Source organism: Doryrhamphus excisus, chromosome 20, assembly GCF_030265055.1.
Source record: "Doryrhamphus excisus isolate RoL2022-K1 chromosome 20, RoL_Dexc_1.0, whole genome shotgun sequence".
Lineage (NCBI taxonomy): Eukaryota > Metazoa > Chordata > Actinopteri > Syngnathiformes > Syngnathidae > Doryrhamphus > Doryrhamphus excisus.
The window spans coordinates 11,663,630-11,688,081 of NC_080485.1; the positions used below are offsets into that span (position 1 = coordinate 11,663,630).

Sequence of the window (24,452 nt, forward strand, 5' to 3'; positions counted from 1 at the left end):
TGGAGATATGTAACAAAAAAGATTATATATTTAAATGTAGCGTGTCAGCTATGTTTTACAAGTGACAGAGTGGCATCATTATTAGCATTTGATTGACATATGTATATCATGGTGTATGTCAGACATAAAATATTATATTTTAACATATTCACCAACACCTGCATTGTCGTCAATGTCAAAACAAAACACGCCCGGCTAATTAGCACCGATTTGTAGTGTTATGTAAAAAAAAAAAAAAAAAGAGAGAACATCACGGCATGTTCTCAGACAAGCGTGCAATGGCGGCGCTGCCTTGACGGAGCAACCTGCATCCACCAAAGCGCATCGCCGACTCCCGAGAGGTCACGGTTACATCCAGTCGGGTGTGCATCATTAAGGAGGCAGACAAACTAATAATAAAAATACACGGCACAAGCCGGCGAAGGGTGGCTGCTGCTGCTCCTGTTCCATATGCACATATTAAACAAGGAGGCATTTCTCCAGGGTTCAGCGGGTGGAAACACAACAAACACGTGTGCTATTATTCGCCAGCAACATGCAAGCTCATAATCATGAGAAAGCCCACATGCAAATGCTGCGTCCTGTGTCTGTTTATGATGCATGCTAGCAGCTGCAGAATGGCACCTTTTTTTTTTCCAGTAACAGTACTTTATTGGTGATGACTTCAATAACAAACCAGACAGAAAATGTGCTAAAATGTGGAATTAATACTGGAAAGCACTTATTGCCAACCCTGATGCGCTGTGAGAGATCATCAGATGTGCGGCAGGAAAATATCCAATTTGACTTAATTGGTCTGAAAAGCATTCTCATATTGACTATAAATATAGCTCAATTTAGCTTTGTTGATTTGCTATGTCAGCTAGTGATTAACTATTACTGAAAAAAATGATTTATGAATTAAACCCCAAAGTCTGAACCCACTTGACATTTCTCATGCAGGTCAAAGTGCTCTAACCAAACACCCACTAGAACTGTTGGCGTGTTTAGCCCAATTGCCATGTAATTTGTTACACAGCTTTAGGGAACTGGCAAGCACGTGTGTATAAAATATGTGAAAAAATAAGTTTTTTCACAAATTATTAATTTAACAAATCATGCTGTTTCATGGATGAATATGGTCTGTTTTAATTATTAAAAAAAAGATGCATATCTAAAGTAGGCATAATTTTGAAAATATAGGCATAAATTCCTCGTATTTTTTTTTTCCTCGTAAAAAAAATTTCTCGTATTTTTACAACTAAATGTGATATTTTAATTAATTAATTTATTTATTTAATCTTGATATTACGATTTTTTTCTTGTAAATTTACAAGTTTTTTTTCTTTATTCTCATAATTTAACAACATTTTTTCTTGTGAATTTTTTACTTTATGCTCAAAATAAACATTGTTTTTTTCAATATGGCTCTAATTAACATTGTCGTATAAATGAACTCCAATGAAGTCCAAATGTAAGACATTAAAGGGGACCTATTATGCGTTTTCCACTTTTCTGACCTGCAAAGCTCGTTATGCAGTTGTTGAAAACGAGCAATAGGTCCCCTTTAAGAAGATTCTAGCATACCAGTACCAGACTTGATCATTGGAACAACAGGCTTTTATAATAGGTTTGAATGATAATCATTATAACACAGGGTACGTACTGTTGTTATTTTATCGATTATATTGGGTTATATGAGTGTAAAGATGACCCAAAAGGTGTTTTTGTATCTAATAATGTTCCAATCTGTATTTAGAAGGTTGTAAACAGGATCTGTGTACTCCAAGTATAAAAATATTCCATTTAGAGATCAGGAATACTACTAAATTCACTGAGCACGGTGGGGACTGGAACCAATTAGCTGCGATAAATGAGGGATTAGCATGTTCTCCCCGTGCATGCGTGGGTTTTCTCCGGGTACTCCAGTTTCCTCCCACATTCCAAAAACATGCTAGGTTAAATGGCGACTCCAAATTGTCCATAGGTATGAATACATGAAAAAAGTTGCAATTTACAAGAATGAATTGAGTTTATAAAACTAAGTAAAAAAAAAAAATTAGTAGCGAGTTGAAATATTAAAAAAATACAATATTAATATTTTTTAAAAATAATAATATAAGAAAATAAAGTTTTTTTTTAATCAGGTTCGGAAAAAAGGGGAAAATTTACAAAGATTTATTCACAAAAAATGTGAGTGTGAATGGTTGTTTGTCTATATGTGCCCTGTGATTGGCTGGCCACCAGTCCAGGGTGTACCCCGCCTCTCGCCCGAAGACAGCTGGGATAGGCTCCAGTGATTACTGTTCTGTATGCCAGCATATCTTTTAAAGCATTGTCACGACAACACACAGGGGGCGCCACAAATGTCATTTACAGTCAACGCCATGGCGTCTCCTCATTTTTTATCACGACTGTAGATAGCCAGATACATCTCATGTAATGAAGGGCCTCTTACCTGAGGAGCCATCGATACAGACCCTTGTCAAAATGCCTATAAGAGAGAAAAGGGAAGACATGTAATTGGACCCCCACATTTCCATCAGAATATGCTGAGCGAGAGACACCTCTAATATACTAAATAAACGGAAGCATGTCGAGAAGGTTACTGAGGGGGTGCGTGTGTTTGTGTGTCAGCAGCTCTCATGTCTCTCTCCCTCTCTCTCTTGTCATTAAGAAGATTAGAAGAAGAGAGTCTTCCAGAGTTGTTGTCCACGGCCGAGGCCTATAAAAACCCGGGCTCTTTTGCCCCGTGATGTCAGCAGACAGCTTTATGCATTCCATCAATGTTGTCTACGTGGGCCAGCTCAGCACACACGCAGGATTGGCGTACGTCAGCCGTCAGCATTATTGCAGTGGGCCACTCGTCCGTGGGGAGATTGCAGCCTTTCCATCTCGGTAATATGTGCACTGTTACTAAAAATATCTTTTGTTTTTGTACATTATGTAGTCTCATGGCAGAAGTGCGATTGCACATCCTGTCGGATGAAGGCAGGGAATATTCCAACACATCACATCTGGAATTGAATTTCACCTTATGTTTTCTTGTCCTGCAGGATAGCTTTTATTACCTTGAGCATTGGCGCCCCCTTCAGTATGAACACAACATTTCACACAACGCTTCATTTGCCTATTAGGTAGGGTTGGGTATCTGATACTATTGTGAAATCCGTGCTTCTGAAACAGTGCGGGTGCTTAAACGATGACATAACCGATGCTTAATTTGTAAAGAGAATATATTTTGTATTTTGAAATTTTGCGAAATTGAAGTTGAAGAGACTAGGAACTGAAATACAGTCAAATCTCAGTTTTGGTACGCGCCAGTTCTCATATGCTTTAGTTTGTGTCCAAAATCTGCCTTGGTTTTCGAACAACATTGCACTGAAATAAAGTGCCCAAACAAAGTCCGTTTTTTTTTTAAATATTGTGACTGCTAAATAACCCACCATGGGGCCAAAAAAAAAAAAAATGCCAGCGACCACTGTTGAACTCAATCTCACCAAGACGTACATGCAGTTCAACCAATAACTCATTTATAATGATTTCACTTTTTTTTAAGCATGTAAAACTACAAATTCATTCATTCATTCATTTTCTACCGCTGGGGTGCTGGAGCCTATCTCAGCTGTCTTCTGGCGAGAGGCGGGGTACACCCTGGACTGGTCGCCAGCCTATCACAGGGCACATATAGACAAACAACCATTCACACTCACATTCATAACCTATGGACAATTTGGAGTTGCCAATTAACCTAGCATGTTTTTGGAATGTGGGAGGAAACCGGAGTACCCGGAGAAAACCCACGCATGCACGGGGAGAACATGCAAACTCCACACAGAGATGGCCGAGGGTGGAATTGAACCCTGGTTTCCTAGCTGTGAGGTCTGCGCGCTAACCACTAGTGCCGCCCAACTACAAATTCCTCTCTCCAAAAATGCATTTGATGCTAATATTTTGGCTATTTGGATTGGATTAATTGGAATTGTATGATTTCCTATGGGAAAAATGGCCTTGGTTTTCCTACATTTCAGTTTTTGTCCGAGCACAGCTGTTAGTGTGTTAAGGTCGGTATTAAGTTTAAAAAGCACGTGTCTTAGTCTGCATTAATTTCTCCGCAAAATGAGACACTGATAGCTACATTTACACCGGCATCGACATCGGTACGCATCCCTATTCTCAATACCCACTCTCTGATGACGAACTGCACGATACTGTCGGAACGGATATCGCGCGTTGCTCTGCTACATTAACTTCTAACCCTTAACCACTTGTATGTTTTACTCGCAAAGACCCTGTCGATGTTGAGAAGGAACCGTCATGTGTCGTCAGACGTAATGACACAAACATTGGAGGTGACCTGTACTTCTGATTGCCGGTAATGGCAGAGAAGATGAGACAATTCAGCATGTGGGCAGCACCGTCGCAGGTCTGATTGCCAACACACTCTAAAAGCACTTGACATTAAATGCACCCTTTTTTTTCAAGGATACTTGAGGAATGTGGCGGGCTTACTTACCGCCACATGCCGGTGAAGCTGTACATGATGCTGACGCAGAGAGGCAGATTGGGAGGAACCAGTTGGTCCAGGGTGGCCAACATGGACGGGAGGCCGAACAGAACCAAATACTTGACGAAGAAGAACTGCACCAAGGCCAACGCCAGACCACCTGTGGAAAAAGGGAAGTACAGTTAAGAACCATAACATGTAAACAACTTTCTCCCTCATATTATTATTATTATTTTTCTGCTGTTTTGTCGTTTTCTTGTATTTTTACAATGTGCCAAGGGTTCAATTTAAAAACCCACTTTTGACAAGCCTGCCTTAAAGTGAAGTGACAGCTTGAGGACTTACCCAATGCCCAAGGTGGAAGAATCTCCAGGTAGGTCTCATTGGACTGAATGGAGTGCATGTACATGACATGGATCATGTATTCTGCAATGCACCACCACATCAGAATACGTCCTGACCTGAGTAACAAGTAGGAGAAGCCGAATTTGCGCCTGTCACTCTCCTCTGCAGGCTTCTGCATCTACAAGTAAAAGTACCAGTATTCAACAAAAACAGGTTTAAGTCTTAAGTAACAAAAGCAATCTTATTATGGAGAAGCCCTCCCACTATTACATTAAAAAGGTGACCTCACATCACCCGCTCCAAAGAGCAGCCATTAGCGTCAACAACAATTTCCCTTTCAGCCTCTGTTGGCCTCGGTCACCTGCTCTACGTAGTCCTTGTACGTGATGATGGGTCCGTTGTAGAAAAATGGATGGTAGAAGGCGTACGAAAACAACCAGCAGAGCTGCAAAGCGCCGGCGCGGACCGAGGGACCCCAGCAGTGCTCCAGGCTGAAGCTGATGAGGCGTAGACTGCCCACGGCAACGCTGAAGAGTAGCAGGTAGTACTCTTCCTCGCTGTCATACCAGCCTCTCTGTGCAATTAAGGTAGGAGAAATATGTCAACATTAACACTCATAGCTTCTACATTTACATATAATATTCTCTCCTCCCTGTTTGAAGTATTAGATGGAATAAAACTGGAAAACACCAAAGGGTTGTCTTTTTGGAAGATACCTCTAGATATGAAATAACACCCCTATAGTCACCTTTAACACTCATATTGATCAATATTGCAGACATAATCAGATAAAATAAGCCATTTAAAACATAAATACGACTTGTGCTCATGTATGTTGGAATACATGTGTTCTGGATGTTTTGAGGACAGGAAATGATGTTGGGTGTTTTAGCTTGAAGTGGATTACGGCCGCAACATTAGCCTGTGTTAGTATGATGCTGATTATGGCAAACAAGTCCAATGCTTGTGTACAGAAATGATACTGGCATCCATTTTTGCTTTGCTTTGACGCATGAGCTGGGAGCATTGTCCTGCATAAAAATAAAAAAATGCAGCCTTTTGTCCTTTTTTTACCATTGTGTGAAGAAAGTGTCTTCCATGAACTGGCAGTAGGTTTGGGAGTGGAGTTTGAGTCCATCTTCAAGCCGAAAATGCCCTCCAGGCTCATATTTAATAATTTCAGCCCATATCAGTCAGTCACTGAGTCATATATATATATATATATATATATATATATATATATATATCACTATGAATTCATATAACTCACTATAGTATAATCAGTATTGTGAAGCCTCGTATTGTACGGATTATTATGAGTGGATATTGTTATAGTCAACTGTGATTAAGTTGTTGACTAGGGAAAGGACTAAATATGTTTATAATAATGCAGAATTGTGATTGTTTGCATATTTGACTTTGCACTTTTTTCCACATACGTAAGTACACGCTAGCCTCCTGCGCCCTCTTGTGTTCTTTAAGAGGAACTGAAAATAATTTCTGAGCAAAACTTTAATGAATTGACCTTATTCCTGATAATGTACATTAATGAACTACATAGAACAGCTCTGTTGGCACTTAATCCAACATTAATCTAGTCCAAATTATTCTATTTTTATTATTCCATGTATTCTATTAAGCGTATTGTTTCTTTGACTATTTCTCAAAGGAATCACTTTAATCATATACAAGTTTGTTCGCTGTTTTTTTTGTGCATTTCACCTGGATCTCCTGAAGCGGTCGAATGTGAAGGGTGCACAGTAGCACCAAGTTGCAGGTCCACGACAAAGCTGGTCGTCTCAGCTGGGCCACGGTGAAGGACAACACCAGATGCAGAAGCAGCACACTCACACCTTTAAGCCCCAACACGCTGCTGGCGGCTAAGAATCCATAAACTGTGAGCACCGCTGCTCTAAACTGTTGAAAAAAAAATGTGGAACTAACATTCAGTGGAAGCGCTCTGTGAGATGGGACAGTCTAAGATGCTTCCAACCTGTGGGTAGAAGATGCTGCAGAATCTGGATATGACACCATGTCCGATTAAAGTCCAGAGCAGGGACTTCTTAGCCCACTTGGTCCAGAAGGTCCACTCAAAGTCTGCTGCGTCCTGATCAAAACATACATTTATAATCACGGGCGTTTTAAGTCATTTCTAAAATAAAAACTAAACATACCCTTTTAAAACCGTGAATGAGTCCACTCTCCAGTTGAAATTCTCTGTCTAATCCCGCTTCGTGTTCTGAAACACATAGAACAAAAACAAACTAGATTTTGCTGTCAAATCACCAAGCCAGAATAACTACAGTATTATCATACCTTTTGAGAATATGTGAAGTTCATAAAAAGAATAGAGATGCGACCCAAAGGACAGCAGCCAGTAGAGAAGGAGTTCAGGCCATGGCAGCGGCGCTAACTGGACCTTAGGTTTGGATGCCATCTGGTAAAAAAATCCCTTTGCTATACTGCACCTGCAATAGGATGAATAACAGAACTTCATAATTCACATGCATAAATTCTATTAACACCACAATGCTTACTCATATATCTCCCTCTATAGCCGATTATAATAAATATCAACATTAGAAACGGTTACCTGAGTTTGTTTTAGTGACCTCGCTGACAGAAGTAACATACTTTATTGTAGTATCACATACAGCAATGCTTGTTGGGAAGGTGCCGACCGTTGCTAGGTAACGTCCATTGCTTTACGACAGTCAGGTTAGCGGTGAAGTAGTCGCAAACGTCTTCGGTAGTAAGGTAATGTCACAATTGTGTAAAAATATTTAATAACTACTGAGTCAATACGAACAAGTCCGAGAGTTTGTGATTTTTTTTGCTCTTCGAGTCTTGTCATTTAAGTATAGCAACAGTCAAGCCGTAAATGCCCATACTAGTTCCGTCCTAACGGTAGCTAGCAAGCACTGGCTAAATGTTTATTTGGCGTGTTACCTAGAAATGTGAGGTTGGGCTCCATTTAGTTGTTTTCAAAAGCAGGTCACACAATCCGAAAGGAGATGTATGGTAGAATTGCAACTTTAGTGCACATAAAAGCGAGTACTGCTTCCGTTTGCTGTTCTTCTTCCCCATGGCTGGTGCTTGCTTCCTCAAGATGGCTGCCCTCACCTGGCCGGGATGACTCATGGAAAATATTCAAGTGCACTTTTGTCATCTTCTTTCCTTGGTTGTGACGGTAATTGTTTTGTCTTGGGAATGTTTGCAGTATTAATTGCTTTATTATTGATTTATACGTGAAAGTTTAACGATATAAGTAACATTAAACACATTTACTGATCCAATAGGAAATGGCTATCTTGCTGACAAACTGAATCTGAGACCGTGAACCTTCTGTATTTCCTGTGTTTGTTCGTGAGATCAATATATTATTAACTAAGAACATTTCCAAAACAATTCTGCAACAACAAGTGAGACAAATTCAGAATATCCAACACGTGTTTTTTATGTGTTGCTGCTAATAAACAAACACATAAGGATGCATAACATGCTTGATGAAGGCAAGATATTTATCCTCTACCTACACACATCTTTTCTTGGCTTTTGAGATCTCTTTTTACATGCTTAAAAGAGAGAATTTTAATTGGTGCTCAAAAATTAAAGATATTGCTACCTCAGAAGCAATATGAATATGAACAACGTCTTATGAACGAAGATCATTGTTGCAGTTTGGGAACACAGGTTTATTTAAGATGAACTGTGGATAATATACTGTAATAGGTTAAGTGTCCTGCAGTTGCATCTCTGCATGCAACCTCACTTTGAGGAGTTTAGCTACAACAACAAGACATGCAGACACATTGATCTAAAGTACATCAGGCACGTTTAATCTGTAAAATGTGTACATTTTGTTTTTCTGCTTTTCAGAGCAAGAACATTGCCACATGTCATGTGGGCCATCAGTAAAATCAGCTCCTCTAGGGTGAGTGTGCATGCCAGCATGTATGCATGCATTCTGTCATGTTTTCTTTGCATGTACTGCATGTGTTAGACTGAGCACAGTGGGAGTTAATAGCAACGTGGCTACTCTTCACAGCTCGTCGGTCTCCCCGTCGTAGGGCACGCCATCCACCTCCACGTGGATGCTACTGGGCTCGCTGCTGCCCACCCAGCCAATGGGGGTGCGGTTGAAGGAAGGTCGGACGTTGATGTCTTGCTGGTACACCACTGGGGGCTCGACCACTACTTTGATTTTCACAGTGTCTGGCAGCTGGAATTTCATGAGTTGGTTGGCCTTTTCATATCCACCGTAGGGCAGGGGACTCCTAGCAATACAGGGTGATTCAGTAAAAAAAAAAACATAAACAAATCTAAAATAATTGCTTTGAGGATGTTCATGTAAATTTAAAACAGCTGAGGTCGAGGGATGGAACCCTGAGGTACTCCGCAGAGTAGCATTGCTAAATTGTAACATTGCACAAGAGACAATTTATCTCTGTCCTGAATATAATCATTGACTCCTTCAGTCATTATTGTGGAACCTCCAAAGTTAAACCCCCAAAAGTTGTGAGTTCAACCACAAACATTGACATTATTTATGAATAAAGTCTTCGAGGGAAGTACCTGTTGAAGCTTTTGTACTTGCGCAGTTCCATTTGCTTAGCGGGGCTAGGCATTGCCATTTTTAGAGTGGATAACAAACATTCGTCACCCTTCATGGCCTTCTCCCATGGTGATATGTAGGTCTTCACATGCATCTTTTTGGATGCGTCATCTTTTCCACCACCTGTCGAGGAAGTGTCCTCAGCTGGAGAATGAGACACACTTGGCAGGTCTCAGCCTACTTCTACTTAGTCGTAATGTTAGGGCATCATTTTCATATTTTGTGAAGGCAAAAGCTCAACGTTTTAGGAACTACTGAAACACGGCAGCCATTCTGTTTATTATTTTTAGTGATCATTAGTGTTTGTACTGATCAGTATTGCCCGAACATTCAAATATTCATTTAAATTAAAGTTAAAGAAAGCGGCAAGCCCCCAATTTGCTCATTGCTTACTACTTGCTTCATTGTCCCACGCTATTTCTTAAGGTTAGGAAGCTACAGTATATTCTCTATACCTTTTGCGACCGACATACCAACCTGTCAGTAGAGAACCCTCATTAGATTTGTCTTCTTTTCCATCTTTCCCAAGCTGGCCTTCACCTTGTCCCCCTGCACCACCCGTTCCTCCATCAACTGCTGCGACTCCACCCTTGCTTCCAGGCTTCGGAGGAGGCACAGGGGCCCCACCTCCGTACTGAAACACTCCATAATGCAGCTGCCCTACGTCCTTGCTGAGCAAATGCCCGCCCAGATTTATCGTCTGACTCCCCGTGTGACCACTCAGTGAGGGGACAAACCCCTGCAGGTTGTCCTGGAAAAAGAACACGATAAATGTAACCATTGTCATTTCCCTCAAGGAACCTGCTTTAACTGGACTGTGTTCCGTGTACTCCAGGCGCTCACCATAGAGTCACCACAGAAGATGTCGGGGTTGTTCTCGTAGATGAACTTCTCCACCCGCTGCTGCCTCATCTTGAACATCTTGGAGCCTTTGTTCTTGAGCAGCGACAGCTCCTCTAGCATGATGTCCTTGGGTGTCCCGATCTTTCTTCCCAAGTCGAACTCGGATATGTTTGGCACTATCTCATACTCTAGGTAAGGAACACCCCCCCCCAAAGATAAACAAGTCTTTGAAGCTTCATCACATTAAAGCAGGGGTGTCACTGAGGGCCGAGACACTACAGGTTTTCTTTCCACTCCTTTGGTTTGAGGGAAGGAGCTCGTCAATTAAATCCCCTGCTGGAGAAAATGGTTGGAAAGAAAACTTGCAGTGATTCGACCCTCTGTTGACACATGTGCGTTAAAGCTTCCGGTATTTCTTTTACTGTAATCAACAACTTATTTATTTTAACTCACAAAAACAAAGTCTCCTCAGATTGCATATTGTGATATGGAGGAAATAATTCATCCTTACCATCCTGACTGATTTTTGATAGGTCAATGATGACTTTGGAGGGCTTTTTCCTCTTAGTAATGGGAGCAGGTGTTCTCACAGGCATGGCTGGGGGAACACACAGTCATAACATTGTTCATTACTACTATAGTGTCCAAACACGCAGAAAAACAACAACATTCAAATAAGCAGAAGCTGCGCTTGCTGTACATTTTTGCATAATTGTAAATTTCCGCATTGTGGGACGAATAAAGCTATATCTAATCTAATTAAGCAAAACGTAAATAATAACATTTATAAAATGTTTATATAAAACCAGGAATATTACTCAAATCTGCTATACTGCGCAGATGCACAGAGGGAGTGTGTCATAGCAGCGGCATTCCGGAGTTCACTGTTTACTGTCAACACGTATAGGCATGGACAACCCATAAAGTCAAGTCAAGCCGCTTGGACCTGGATGCATCACACAGGCATTGCATCGTGGGCACTGCTCATTTGTCAAGTTCAAGGGGGATGTCGGTGCCCTCAGATTCCTGACATTCCCCCAGTGAAACAGATGCCTACTGAGGAATACACTGGACAGTATATAACGCAGTGAGCACGCTCACTTTTTCTCAGGTGTGCACATAGTCAGTATTACCAGATGCAATTCAGTGATATCTCTTATGAGATGCATTTAAACACCATCAGGATTTGACATGTCTAGCCCGCCAGACTCGTTAAAAGGGAAAACATCACATCGGGTTGCTGTAACTGAACCCACCACAGCTATTTTTAAAATCCATCCCCAGCCAAGACACTTAGTGAAGAGTAACTGCGTCATTTGGCTGTCAAATAGGACTGATACATCCTTTCAGCACACAAAACACACCCCTACAAAGTCATTGTTTGTGGAACACAACTGGAAATAATCAAATTTGTAGGCTTCGGAATGCATTTTTGAGTCCCTGAAGATGATTACAAGGTTCAGACCCCCCCACCCTCCTCGCCATTGGGATTTAGCACCCCTCTTTCAGGGTTTGGTGACACCATATTTAATCTATGCAGTGCACAAAGGAGGGAGGGTCAGCACATTCACCCGTTCCTTTGGTCTTTTTAAGATGCGACACATCATCAAGGGACATCTAAATACGAGTTATACCTCAACATTTCAAAGCATTGTCATTAAAAGTAATACATAATAAAATGTAATTTTAATTTCCTTGCATCTTATATCTGAAGAAAAGAATAAGCGTGCATTTGATCTTCAATCTGTTTTACAGTTCCAATCATAGCTAATGAGAAGTATGCACATTGATTGCGTGCTTATCTACTCACCTGAAAGTTTTTTGTAATCCTATTGAGGGGAGGGACCGACCTATAAATGCCAAACAGAAAAGTAAGAGACCCAAGATCCCAAGTTTACAAATCCCTCAGCGCCTCTGAACCCGGTCCGGGGGCTGTGCGATACCCACCGTACACTCAGATGGCAGGTCTTCTTCCAGGCTGGGTCTGTGTGGGTGGCAGCAGCGTTGGAGGAGGAGGAGGAGGGGAGGAGGAGGAGGAGGATTTTGAGGAGTATGAATAGGGTTTGAGGGGCTCCTAAGGCATGGCGGGGTGTGGTTGGGGGAGTGGGGTGGGGGGGTGTCTGTGTTTTGGCCAGCTGAAAGTGCTGATGGTGATATTAGGGGAACAAAATCATTCTCACAGATGGCTTGGGAGCGTATATTTAGCAGCAGGAACGCTGGGAAGCCAAATCAGTTACAGGATAACCTCAAGGGACCACAGGGTGCGTTTAGGCTACACGGTGTGAGAGAAAGTGTCATGCACACATGTACACAGTGCAAGTCTGAGGTTAAGCACATGTGTGTTTAAGTCAGTTTGTGTTTCAAAGGGAAGGTCATCTTCTTTACACCCAAGACTATTATATACGCCTCATAATCGTGATATTCGTCATAGCATATTGTTGTACAAAAATACCTTATTCAGTAAGCTCTTTAATATACAGTATCAGATATTTTACACTGTGGCTATTCACATAATTTCTGAATAAAGTAATAATAGATTTTCAACAATATCGCTCATATACTGTACATCATATGCTGAAAACAAGAACACACAATGTGTGCTGCATGTTTGAGCAAACCAAAATATTTATAATAAAGTACACAATAACCAGCCTGGGGCGTACCCCGCCTCTTGGTGGAGATCTCAACTGGCATAGGCGCCGCGACCCTCAGTGCAAGCGTACATGAAAATGGATGGATAAAGTAGATAATAATAATAACATAATAATAATAATACTGTATTCCTCATGTACTTTGACCTTAAATGTCTTCTAGAACCTGAGAGACTTTCCTATATATACTGCTGATCTTCTTAGTCATTTTATTATTTGGATTTTGTTTAACTTTAAATTGTGTATAAGATACTCTTAACCTTTGTTTTCACCATAAATTGTGTGCTGTATGGATATTAACAACCATAAACTGCACTGATTATTAACCTGTGAGTCTGCAGGTTGGCACCAAAAAGCCCTATGAAGCACTGCAGTACTCCAGCGCCACCCAGTGGCAAAGAATATTTCTGCATCATAATTTTAATTCCCTAAATGTGTTTGTTCGTTTACTTTCCTCTTTTTATTTGTACTCACTTACTGTTATCGTCCCCTCAAGTATCTATGTATTGTCCCGTAGAATTTACATTAGTAAAAAAAGAATACTTGTATACTTGTGTAAGCATGATAATGTATCAGTGTTAAATTGTTGTGTTGAATGTTGAATTAACTTCATGGAATTACTCCTTCATAAATGTGATTAGTTGCCAATGTGAATGAATTTCTATTTAGTTTTGTAGCGGCCTGTGCAGGTCAGAGGTGTTTTATGATAGGGCAGGGTCACTCACATCTGTACTCTTTGCTCTGGGATATAATGTACACTTCACGTCTATGTTCTATATTAACGTTGAAGTATTATTGGTACTAACATTGTGAATTTAACTCCACAGGCTGTCTCGCCATTGGCTGTTTGCTGTGTATTGAAGTTTGTGACAACACCCACCTGCAGTACCTGCACAATGTATGCAACAAGGTCAGTATAGAAAACAGATATATGAGACAAGTCGAGGGTGTCACGGATCTAATTTTATTAATCTAATGCGTCTCATTTTATTGTAAATATAAACATCTCCACTCATGTTCTCAGTTTCCAGACACAATTTCATGATCATACTTCACACACGTTCATACACCCAAACGTTTTGCAGGCATGGATGGCATCAATGCAAGGGTTAGCAGGAGGAGATATTTTTAGAATAGTAGAAAATAACCATAACCTCAGGTGAAATAACCATGTTCAATCAAAAGTATATGGACAGCAGATAAAAACTGAATGAAAACACACGCACAGTTTTCAATCTAATATAATCTAATCCAGGGGTCAGCAACCCGCGGCTCCAGAGCCGCATGTGGCTCTCCAGCCTCTTTGTTGCGGCTCCCTTTGCAATGCTTGAATATTTTTTAGCACCCGTGTGGTGAAAATGCACGTCTTTGTTATGAGTTTACAAAAATCCAACTTTGTGTGAGACCATGAATGCATCCTGACTGAGTTCTGACTGGTGACTGAATGAGCAGACAGGATGCTATCCAGTTCTCTCTGACAGGTTAACATGAAGGGAAATGAGTAACACTTTGAGTTATTTGAGTTATTAATTATTATTAATGAGTTATTTGACGATTCTAAAAAATAAATTAGAGCTCATTTAAAAACAAAAGTTTATCTCCAGTACTAGCAAGAGTACTCCAACTCGTCTTTTTTTTTCCCCTCCAATGTTGTTTTAAACATACAACGTTTTGCGGCTCCAGGCTATTTTTCTTTAGTGGGCAAGTGGGTGAAATGGCTCTTTTCATAGTAAAGGTTGCCGACCCCTGATCTAATCTAATCTCTAGTCCTGGTCCTTTCTTGTCATCCGTCTTTAAATTCTACAGGCTGTGAGTTTTCATTACTTTAACAATTCCACTTTGCATCCTGCATCCCAAACGATGATCCTTTCCTTTCCACTGTTGATTAATGACACCGTTCCTCCAACTGGCCCATTCTTCACCTCACTCTCCACAGCCTCTCTCGTATCATAAGCCCTTTTTCTAAATTCTGGTGCAATTTCATCGTAAGTCAACCTTCCCTTGTGCAACTTTGAATTCAACCAACAAAATAAAATATCCCATCTTTCTTTTGTGTTATTTGTTTAATGAAATGTACACAACTGTAAAGGCCACATTTAATAGGGCGAAGTTCCTGCTGCACTATTGTTGTATTTAGAAGCTGTGATATCCACTAACAAAGCATGCAGTTTTTATACGGTGACTTAATACCAGTATGCCACAGTAGTTATTCACAGTGTTTAATTCAGTAGTTGATATAAAAATATGAATTTACATTTGACTGAAGGTATGTATTTTAACAATGTAGTGAAGGTTATGTATTTGATATTTTTATATGAAATACATGCAAAAATGTTATCTCCCCCTGGTATATGGTGGGCTACACAGCATAAAGTGTGGTAGTGGCACATATGGACACATGCAAATAAAGTCATGTCAGCAAAGTAACTATAATTAACATAATTTTCATTCATTCATAATTTTTATCTTCCAATAGTCACCCCTTTCTAAAAACCTGGTGAAGCAACAATCCCAATCAGAACCAAAAGCTCCTTAAACAACCAATAAACAAAGCAGCACTAGCAAAAGCAAAAGCATACCCCCCCCCCCCCCCCCCCCCCCCCCCCGAACAGGTGAACAGTACAGTCCAGGTGCAGTAGTGGTTTATGTCCTGTTTAAATCGCCCCGGGTCTCCACACACGAGCCTGCACACCTCCTTTGGTAGCAACAAAACGCGGTTTGGGTGCCTGAACCGCGTTGGCCTTTAGAGGAGGCAACGAGGAAAGGATGCTGAGCTCAGGAGCACTCTGAAACTGCTTGGCTGCCTGGAGTCCAGCGTTATAGGAAACTGGACTGTAAGGTGTCGGTGCTCCAGGCCCGGGGTTCAGGGGAGGCATAGCAGATAATTTTGGAAGGCTGGGCAACCCAGCCATTTGGCTGGAAAGTGAAACTGTGGGTGGGACGTGGTCCCTGAAGGGGGCTTGTGCTAAGTTGGTGTCTGGCGTCGGACCAGGAGGTGGAGTGGTCACGTCAGAGTGATTTATACGCTCTCCGAGGGTAGTGGCTGAGCGGGGTGCTAGGACTTTGGGAACCAGAGATGGAGCAGACATAGGTGTCGGTGTTGAGAATCGCTTTATCTCATAGGTACGAGCTGTTTTTACAGGTATTTGCTTAGGTGATGTTAGTGAGCTGCCCACCATTGTTGTATGGTGGCCGTGCCTCTGATCCTGGAAAGATGGACCAGCTGATAGATTACCAGCACTTCCACTGTAGTTGAACATGGCAGAGTTAAGTTGATAGGGCTGCCTTCTCATAAAATCCAAAGCTTTTATGCCCTCTCGTTGGGTACCTTCTTTCCCTCTAGTGCTTGGCTTGCCCATGTTCCTCTGTGGCCCCGTTGGAATAGAGGGGGCCAAGAGTGGGTTATACCCAATGGGCGGAGGGGCACGAACATTGGGGGAATATTTCCATTGAGAAGGTATTGAGGGGTTGGAGGAATAGTCAAGGTGTTGGGTGGAACTATGCAAGGCCATTTCCTGTTGGTAGGTGGTTTCTGGGGGGGTATCCACAACATACATACCCATTCGGTTCTGTCTACGAGCAAAGAGCTGAGCTCCCTTCCCACCTGCTTGGATAATCTGTGGGGCCTCCTGTGTAACTCGAGGTTTAGGTGCTACTGGGGGAGGCATCCTCCCTGCAGCCATCTCAGCACTGCTTCCTTCCTGCAAACCATCATAGAAAGCTTCTGAGAATGGTTGGGTATATTTGTGCTGGGTGGTTCTGTCATCAAGATTCTGCACCATGGACAACAGGTCAGGATTTGGTGAGTTTTTCTTGACTTCTGGCAGAGTGAACATAGGTTTTGGTTTGCCTCCACGTCGTCGAGCCTCAAGTAAGATTCCAGTACGACCTCCTGGACCAGGAACAGAGGTTGGTGCAACAGCTTCAGACTCAGAGAGTATAGACACTGGAAGTACGGGTGTCATGGAAATTTGAGGTGGTGGTTGAGAAGTAACTGGTACAACAGGAGGAACCAGTTGAACAGTAGGAATTGGATTGGGAATTTGAGACATCGGAGGAATTGGAGCTGAAAGCATTGGTTGTGGTGGAGCTGGGGGCATTGACGGTATAGGCATTGGAGGTGCGGTTACATACTGAACTGGATAAGCCACCGTTGTCTGATGAGCTGGTTGTGTTGCCTCTACAGAAGAAGTAAAAGCTGGAGAGTTTAGAATAACACGAGCCTCTGCTGTATCCATTACAGGACCAGAAGGTTTAGCAGGGACAGGAGGACCAGGAGCTAACTGTAACATTACTGACGTAGCATTAAGGGTGGAAAATCGTGGTGGCACAGCAGCTGTAGAGGTAGCTCGCTGGTTTGTCTTCGGGGCAGGTGGTTTGAATGCCACCGGAGCAGTTGCAGCCCGAATAGCTATGAAGCCAGGTGTGAAAGGACGGGCAGTCCTATTGAGAACATTACCGGCAGGTACTTCTGGTATGGACATCTCCATTGGTGGTATATTGGCAGTGATCATATCCACAGGTAGAGACGAGGTCATCATGCTGGCTGTTCTACCTGCTGCCTGGGATAGGTCTCCATTTGGCATGCTGTACGTTGCAACAGAAATCTGATCTGTGGTCTGGGATACCTCTTGATGGAGATTTGGCTGCATCTGTATTTGCATGTCTGGATGGAACACCTGAGCTTGCTCCATAATAGACTGTTGGGTGGCCTGAGACTGGGTCGCTTCCACCTTCTTTGCATGCTCAGCAGCCCTTTTTCTTTGCTGTTCAAACAGCTGGGCACCCTTCCCTGCAGTGTCATTCAAACCTGGACTTTGAGCATCCTCTTCCCCATCCCCACGGCCCTCGACGCCTGCAGTTGCTCTCTTCTCTAGCATATTCAAGTAGTCACTATCCCATGTCGGGTCAGGAACTGCCGAAAAGCCCTCTTCATCGAATTCTGATTCACTGCCAGGTAAAACTCCATCGTCTTCTTGTGAGTCCTGACACTGATCCTCATCCACACTGCCAAAGCTCGTGAGGGTATACTTCTTGGAGCGCTGTCGCCTTTTCTTGAACATCAGCACCCCTTTGGAGTGAGGGTTGGGGGCATCCGTCAGAAGAGATGCAATTGTTCTACATTTACTTCTGGCTTCCTTTACATGCCTGTCCTGTGGATTATCTCCTCGGTTGAGCTCTGCAGGGTATATAAGACACACTTTTAGACTTTTCATTACACAAAACATTATTTAAAGTATACATTTTGTCAAAATATGAACTGGATGTGTTTTATTATTTGAGATTTAATTTCAAGAATACTCACATATACTTTACAGCGACAAGGTCATCATATTTCTGAGGTCATCATACCAACCCATCCCAAATGTCATGCCTTAACAGCTATCAATCTCCTAATCTGCTGCAGTAGCACTTGAGAAAAAATTCCAGGCAAGCCTTTAGCTTCTCACATTAGCTTGAGTGAAGAATAAGTCTGTGAGTGATGTAATGTATGTGGAAGCTCGTGGAAAGTTGTGGTGTGGGTGATCATAAGGAGAGCATAAAAGATAAGGAGACAACATGTTCTTTGATTCGTCAGGACTAATTTTGTGACATTATAGTATTGTGTGTCACTGTTGGACGGGATACCAGTGAGAATGTTTATAGGTAGCTGTACTTACTTGCTTGCTTAGCCTTCTCCATGTAGGTTGTCGTAAGTTCCTCATCAACAGGGTTATTCACAGGACCCACCATGGGCACAAGCTGACTGCGAGATCCCAGCATCATTGCCTCTTTTGCCCTCTCAGGGGAAACCAGTGGCACATTAGCAATCTCTAGAAAGTCCTCCTCCTGCTCTCCGTCGCGTGGCCCTTGGTCGTCTGTTGATGAGATGATGGAAGAAGTCTCAGTTGACGTCTGGGAGGACCACATTCCTGGACCAGGTGGCTGGTAGATCACTTCCCTTCGTGCCACCCCCGGCAGACACCCGTCTCCGCCTCCCCCACGTCCATCTGACAAATTTGAGTATGCATGTGCATCTGGAGCGCTGTCATAGCCGCTCATCTCTGACGTCTCCCCACCCTCGGGAGAGGTCCTTCCTGTTGGTTTTGCCGTGTTTGAGTTGCTGGGGCTTCGTCGTTTTGGTCTGCGTTGCCTTTCGTAACCCGCCACATCTGCGTCACTATCAGTCTCTCCGTAGTAAGCCTCGCTACCAGGCGGCGATGTCAGTCCGCTGGTTAGGGAAGAGCGGCTTCGGTGGACCTCACGAATGGGCGCTTGGTGGTGGAGGTCGGTGGGTGACAGGGACTGCAGGGAAGCACGGTACTCCTTGTCGATGCGAGGGGACGGGGCGCGGGTGACTAGCACCACTGACTGAAATCCGGCAGGTGCTCTAAAAGTAGTAGGAATTTACCTTTCAATATCACAGATTTACATTTTCAATCTTAATTTTGTTCTACTCTGACCTTTTGATGCGGATGTGTAGTATTCCTGGAGAGCTGTCTATGAGGTTCATTGCCTGTGCATGGGATAGCGATTCACATGGCTGTTCATTGATGGACACCAGCTCATCCGCTTCCCTTAGTCCTGCTCTACAGGCCTTGCTGCGTTTACGTACCTGAAGAAACAAACATGAAGCTCAGAGTCAGGTCTCCTGTCCCTGGTGTACATCACTCCTGATCAAGGAACGCATGCACACTGAACCCTGCATTTAATGGAACGTCAAAGACACAATATTCCACTTTAGCACCCACTGACAGGTGTCATTGTAATGAGCCAATCAATGTTCTACTTCCTTCATGCGTCAGTGGTTGTCCACTATTTGTAAAGTGTGGATTTCTCCTGACAACTTAGTCTTGCTGTGAACACATGCCACATGTTGCAGCTCAAGTGGGACACTCATACACACTTAAACGGGCAAATGCCAGCCAGCAGCCGTCTTCATTTGGAGCTCTGCTATTTGTGCCCAAGGTCTGTTAGGAACATGGTGTTGTGCCTCATGTCTAATGCAAACCATGTCCGTGGGTCAAATAATACATTAAAGCAGACGTTCACAAATTTCCCAAGTGCACATTCAGTATAAGGTACTGCCCCGACAGTACTACAGCTGAGTTTAGACTTGCATTAGTCAACTTAATTAGTTTTCTCTTTAGCTATTCCTGTTTGCTCGTAACGCAACCCCTGCATCCACTTTTAGAGAAGCCTTTTAAATTGGTCTCCTTATGGTACAAGATATCAGTTTTTCATTCAACCTTGTGGTTACAAAGCGTAACAGTTCCGATACCTACACACACACACACACACACACACACAGGAGCACGCCACTGGTACAGAAATACACCTTCACTCATAAATAAACACACAAACACGCACAGCCACAGATCCACAGGCACAAACCCAACGCTCCCAAACCCCAAACTGTCAGACCTCATACACCTGTTGGCGTACATGACGTCTGACATGACTGTGCCTTCCTGCTCTCTGGGGTGAAGGAGCTAGCTGTTTTAGATGAGAACAAGAACAGCTGTCCTTTGCCATAAAAGTGATTTGGTTTCCGCCATTGCTGTGCATGCACCGCAACATTGTATGCATCTACATATGTGTACAGTATATGTGTGTAATGTAGGATCTGCGATACATTCATTTTCATTAAGATGTGAAGAGAATGTATCCAGTAGCTTAATCATCTTATTCAAGATTAGTAGACATATTATTGGTCAAAGTAACGGCCTTTCCTTCCCAGAAAGGGAGTGATCCGCTCCTCTATATTGAGGACCGCAAGCACAAAGTGTATGAGGTTGATTTTTTAGTGCTGAACTGAAACACACACCCTGGCTAACCCCATGACCTGCTGCTGCTTGACCAAAAATAGACACCTGCCCAGTGAACCCTTAATGAAAGTGTGTTTGGATTGAATTGTTTGTGAGCAGTCTTAACACCTCATGTGATGAACGACGATGTCAAGTCCTCAAAAGGTGCAATTATATCAATGTGAACCATGCAACAAAAGTCCTCATAAAAGTTCTTTTTTTGGACTTGAGTGTACTTGAGTTGTTTCAGCTTGTCAGAGTTGAGGTGAGTGAGTCAGAGTTTGAAGAAAATGTTAACAGTCAGGAAAATGGGATGATTTTACTATTTAATTTCATAAAAAATATGGCTACATTGAAGGTTAGACCTATAAATCAAACAGACAAAACAATCAAAATGCTAAATTGTAAGCAACAGATGACTACAATGCTTCAGCTGACTGATTTATTGCAATCCCCGGCATCTTGATCCAGACTTTCATGCCATGCTGCTGTGATATACTGTACGTGTTTCCATATAAATCTCACATAATCTGACAGGTTAAACATGACCACAGTGATTAGAATTGCAATGGCATGTTTACCCAACTATACACAATAACGACACATTAACAATCTGTAGTCAGGTGTAAACAGCTTGGCTACAATGCGGACACTAATCATAATTTATACAAATAGTTTGGGCAATGTCATTCATAAATAAGATAATATCAGATTATCATTATTATTTGTTGATCTTCATAGACAGGGTTTTTGTGTGCGCATGTTTGTTGCACAACAGCCCCATTTGAATTTTGAAAGTTTAAAGGTCACATAATAAATCAGTGCTTAGCCTAAGCGCAAATCTCATATTTCCATATTTCCGTGACAAATTAGTCTGGCATAATTCATTAAAACATCACTTTCCTTTAGGCTATCCCTCTGACAAACCCTAAAATACCCGCTCCATCTGAACGGTTAACAGCATCATTTAACCTAGGAGAGGCCCATCTTACCTTCGCCACCTGGAGTGGTCTATGATGTTCCACGCCACCCTGTAGACGGAAACCCCACGGCGCTCCACCAGACAATGTAATCAACACTTCCTCCGCTACCATCGTGATGCCGTCCTATTGTTTTTGTTTTGTTTTGGGTTTTTTTTTAGATTTTTTCTTCCTGCGTATCCCCCTGCTCTTTGTGTTTTTAATGTTTTTTCCTGGGGCCCCTCAGTGCCTTGGCCCCATGGTCAGCAGCCAGGGTCCCCCTGAACAACTCTGACCAACACTTTGCCTCCCACACTATCCGAGGTCTGACGTCTTTCTAAGTCCAACCCCAAGGCCGAGGCTCACACCTGAACACACACAAACACACACACTTTTGTGCACCCACCCATGCCCACAGTGGGCCAACAATCATAGCCAAGGGTGCGGGAGGGAGGTATCGCATGGGAGGGGGTCTGCTTACACTGAGGAATGCCTGGCCCAAACGAGTGAGGGGCGGATCTAACGCTAACACATGTCCTGTCACTCAGACCTGTGGACCTGAGTTGCTGATAGCCCATCCAAAAATAGGACACTGCCACCACTCTGGAGACCAAGAAAAGGGGAACACTGAACATCGAAATAGACCCCATTTATATTTCATAGCCTTAATCACCTGTGTAACTTTTACTAAACATCTCAAGTTCTGCTATCAGTTGTATTTACAGTATGTCAACAACAGTCCAGTTATTACTCGTTGCGGCCTTTGAGGCTGCTGTGGCATCCAGTCGGGTCCTCACGGGTATGAAGACATTCTAGGCTGTCATCATTGAGCTTTTGTGATAAATACAGGATGAACAGCCCGCATAGCTACAGTGAAATGTGTCCAAAGTTGGCATTCCTGAGTAACTAGTAAATGACATACAGATGGCGCTCTCGGTGGCTTGTATTAAATGCACACACTGATGGTGTGCGATGACAGGAAAGCTATGCAAATTTACTTGTAATTCAGTGTGAAGCTGTGTTTATGTGCAGACAAGCGGTTACATGGATTCATCCCACAAACCATGTATCTTTTAGCTCCGGCGCATTCTTTTTGGATGTGGTTGCAGCTGTAGAGAAGCTAATGTTGCAGAACAGGACCCCAGCATTTGGTATACTGTATGTTCAGGTCTTTTTTAGAGTAGAGAAGCAGATCATCGCATCGAACACAATGGGATTTACCTTAGACAAAATTAATCGCCACAGATATTGACGCAAAGCCTACGCAAGATACAAACAGTGACTAATGTAAGATTAAGATATGCCTTTATTCGTCCCTCAGTGGGGAAATTTGTAACGCATTTGTAGCGCATAGAACCTCAAATTTTCTTGTTCTCTTAGACTTGTCCTATTAGAACACAATACTATTGTCTCTAGTGTTGCAGTATAAGAAATGTAATCCCATACAAACACAATGCCATATTTGCTGTATACATAGTATCCCAGGAAATACGCAGTAAGTGCACGTAATCATGCTGTATTTTCCTCTGGGGGCACGGGCTGGCCTTTAAACTGTTTCATATAGCCTGGATTCCCCCTGCCGCGTCGCTAATATGAACGCTACTGGAGGTTACCAATGATAGCTGCTCCCCCTGGCAGCTTGGCTCTGCAGCTGTCTCCAGATCTCAGGATAGTAACTAAGATCAGCCCTAGGTCAGACACTCAAGAGGAAATGTCACCCATTTTCCCGGGGACGGTGTCAGGTCTGACGAGTTAAAGCATCTTCTACCTTATACAGATAAAACTGATGCAGATTACAAGAGATCTGCAGTTATGTCGCGGACAGAGAGAGGGGCAAATATATTAGTGACAAGGATGCGGCTTTGCAGATTAGTCGTGCCAATAACTCCCTCTTGTGGCAGTACACGGTCCAGTTGTTTCTCTCCTGGGGTTTTTCGCTCATTAGTTGACCTCTAATGTTTAAAAAGCAGCGTTATTGCAGTATGGTAATGGTAATGGTTTTATTTCATTTGAACATGCATCAGATTACAATTGAATGCATCACATAATCAGTTCACAGTTCCACATGTCCAAAAGGAGTAGGAAGAAGCAAAGCTTATTAAATCCTACCCCTCCATTTGGTACTTTTACAATCAGTAACTGTTACATTTGTTCACTTCCTGCCTTTCTGATATAATTTAAGTTTTTTTAATTAAATGTTTATTCTTTTTTTAAAATTTTTTATTTTTTATTTTTTTGTCACGTACCAAAGTACGAGGTGATATGACCATACAATGACATAATGGGTACCATAGTAAGTGTCAATCTCGTGATATATATAGCACATCATGACTGGTTCAAGACTCTTCATCCTTGTATTTAGCAAACATCAACTGCTTGTATTGTTTCTTGAACTGTCTCATCATTAGTACATGATGGACAATCTGCCATAGTTAAATAGAGTTTCAGCTTTTGAATCTCCTGTGGGCCTGTATCTTTAAGTGATGCATAAATAGCTACTCTGAAGTGAGAATATAGGAGAGTAATGATTTTTACACCTGTCGTCTACAAATGATCTTAAACATTTCTGCTTGTCTTTGTATCTGTCATTGGAGTTACTTTTGTATGGGATGACGTCAGGACAGCAGACTGCACACAAAATCTTTGCGTGCCCTTTCAGGAAACACGTTTCACATGACTCCCTGGAAGATTCACATTTTCAAAATGTCAAGTTGGAAAGGTTCTGTTTCCATTAGAAAATATAACATTTGCACTTTGTGTGTAGGC

At 42.4% G+C, this 24,452-nt stretch overlaps 4 protein-coding genes across 5 annotated transcripts in view; 1 reads left to right on the forward strand and 3 right to left on the reverse strand.

Annotated features, from left to right (window-relative positions):
* Positions 1–8,062, reverse strand: part of hhat (hedgehog acyltransferase) — a 21,744-nt gene extending 13,682 nt beyond the window's left edge. The window contains exons 1-9 of one of the 2 annotated variants that reach the window (XM_058059100.1): positions 7,781–8,060; positions 7,148–7,299; positions 7,006–7,070; positions 6,825–6,938; positions 6,554–6,748; positions 5,193–5,405; positions 4,832–5,009; positions 4,496–4,646; positions 2,438–2,473 (exon numbers count right to left, since the gene is read on the reverse strand). In XM_058059100.1, coding sequence (XP_057915083.1) covers positions 2,438–2,473; positions 4,496–4,646; positions 4,832–5,009; positions 5,193–5,405; positions 6,554–6,748; positions 6,825–6,938; positions 7,006–7,070; positions 7,148–7,268 — 1,073 coding nt within the window. In that variant the 5' untranslated portion in view covers positions 7,269–7,299; positions 7,781–8,060. Of the gene's footprint in view, positions 1–2,437; positions 2,474–4,495; positions 4,647–4,831; positions 5,010–5,192; positions 5,406–6,553; positions 6,749–6,824; positions 6,939–7,005; positions 7,071–7,147; positions 7,300–7,780 lie in introns of both variants that reach the window. The other variant, XM_058059101.1, reaches the window with a different exon arrangement.
* si:dkey-174i8.1 (arylsulfatase I) overlaps positions 7,527–24,452 on the forward strand; it is a 23,894-nt gene continuing 6,968 nt past the window's right edge. Inside the window, exons 1-7 of the mRNA XM_058059102.1 lie at positions 7,527–7,588; positions 7,941–8,021; positions 8,711–8,765; positions 8,880–9,002; positions 9,976–10,191; positions 10,282–10,481; positions 13,768–13,850. Coding sequence (XP_057915085.1) covers positions 13,837–13,850 — 14 coding nt within the window. The 5' untranslated portion in view covers positions 7,527–7,588; positions 7,941–8,021; positions 8,711–8,765; ... (2 more) ...; positions 10,282–10,481; positions 13,768–13,836. The remainder of the gene's footprint in view (positions 7,589–7,940; positions 8,022–8,710; positions 8,766–8,879; positions 9,003–9,975; positions 10,192–10,281; positions 10,482–13,767; positions 13,851–24,452) is intronic.
* On the reverse strand, positions 8,533–12,361 carry myoz1a (myozenin 1a). The gene is made up of 7 exons (XM_058059103.1): positions 12,237–12,361; positions 12,100–12,139; positions 10,801–10,887; positions 10,290–10,477; positions 9,924–10,197; positions 9,407–9,569; positions 8,533–9,108 (listed from the first exon to the last, which is right to left on the reverse strand). The coding sequence occupies exons 3-7, from the start codon at positions 10,883–10,885 to the stop codon at positions 8,874–8,876; spliced, it is 945 nt and encodes a 314-aa protein (XP_057915086.1). The 5' UTR covers positions 10,886–10,887; positions 12,100–12,139; positions 12,237–12,361; the 3' UTR covers positions 8,533–8,873.
* synpo2la (synaptopodin 2-like a) lies at positions 15,566–22,088 on the reverse strand. Its single transcript, XM_058059087.1, has 4 exons — positions 21,720–22,088; positions 19,384–19,535; positions 18,601–19,310; positions 15,566–18,119 (listed from the first exon to the last, which is right to left on the reverse strand). The coding sequence occupies exons 1-4, from the start codon at positions 21,819–21,821 to the stop codon at positions 15,595–15,597; spliced, it is 3,489 nt and encodes a 1,162-aa protein (XP_057915070.1). The 5' UTR covers positions 21,822–22,088; the 3' UTR covers positions 15,566–15,594.

Bases quoted from the DNA above. Each gene is read 5' to 3' on its own strand.
- myoz1a (XM_058059103.1), bottom strand. From the start codon at position 10,885: ATGCCTGTGAGAACACCTGCTCCCATTACTAAGAGGAAAAAGCCCTCC. The intron at 10,198-10,289 runs GTGAGCGCCTGG...TTCTTTTTCCAG, and splicing joins TCTTCTGTGGTGACTCTATG to GACAACCTGCAGGGGTTTGT. The intron at 9,109-9,406 runs GTACTTCCCTCG...CTGTATTGCTAG, and splicing joins AAGTACAAAAGCTTCAACAG to GAGTCCCCTGCCCTACGGTG.
- synpo2la (XM_058059087.1), bottom strand. From the start codon at position 21,821: ATGGTAGCGGAGGAAGTGTTGATTACATTGTCTGGTGGAGCGCCGTGG. The intron at 19,536-21,719 runs GTAAGATGGGCC...TTGTTTCTTCAG, and splicing joins GACCACTCCAGGTGGCGAAG to GTACGTAAACGCAGCAAGGC. The intron at 19,311-19,383 runs GTCAGAGTAGAA...TACTACTTTTAG, and splicing joins CTACACATCCGCATCAAAAG to AGCACCTGCCGGATTTCAGT.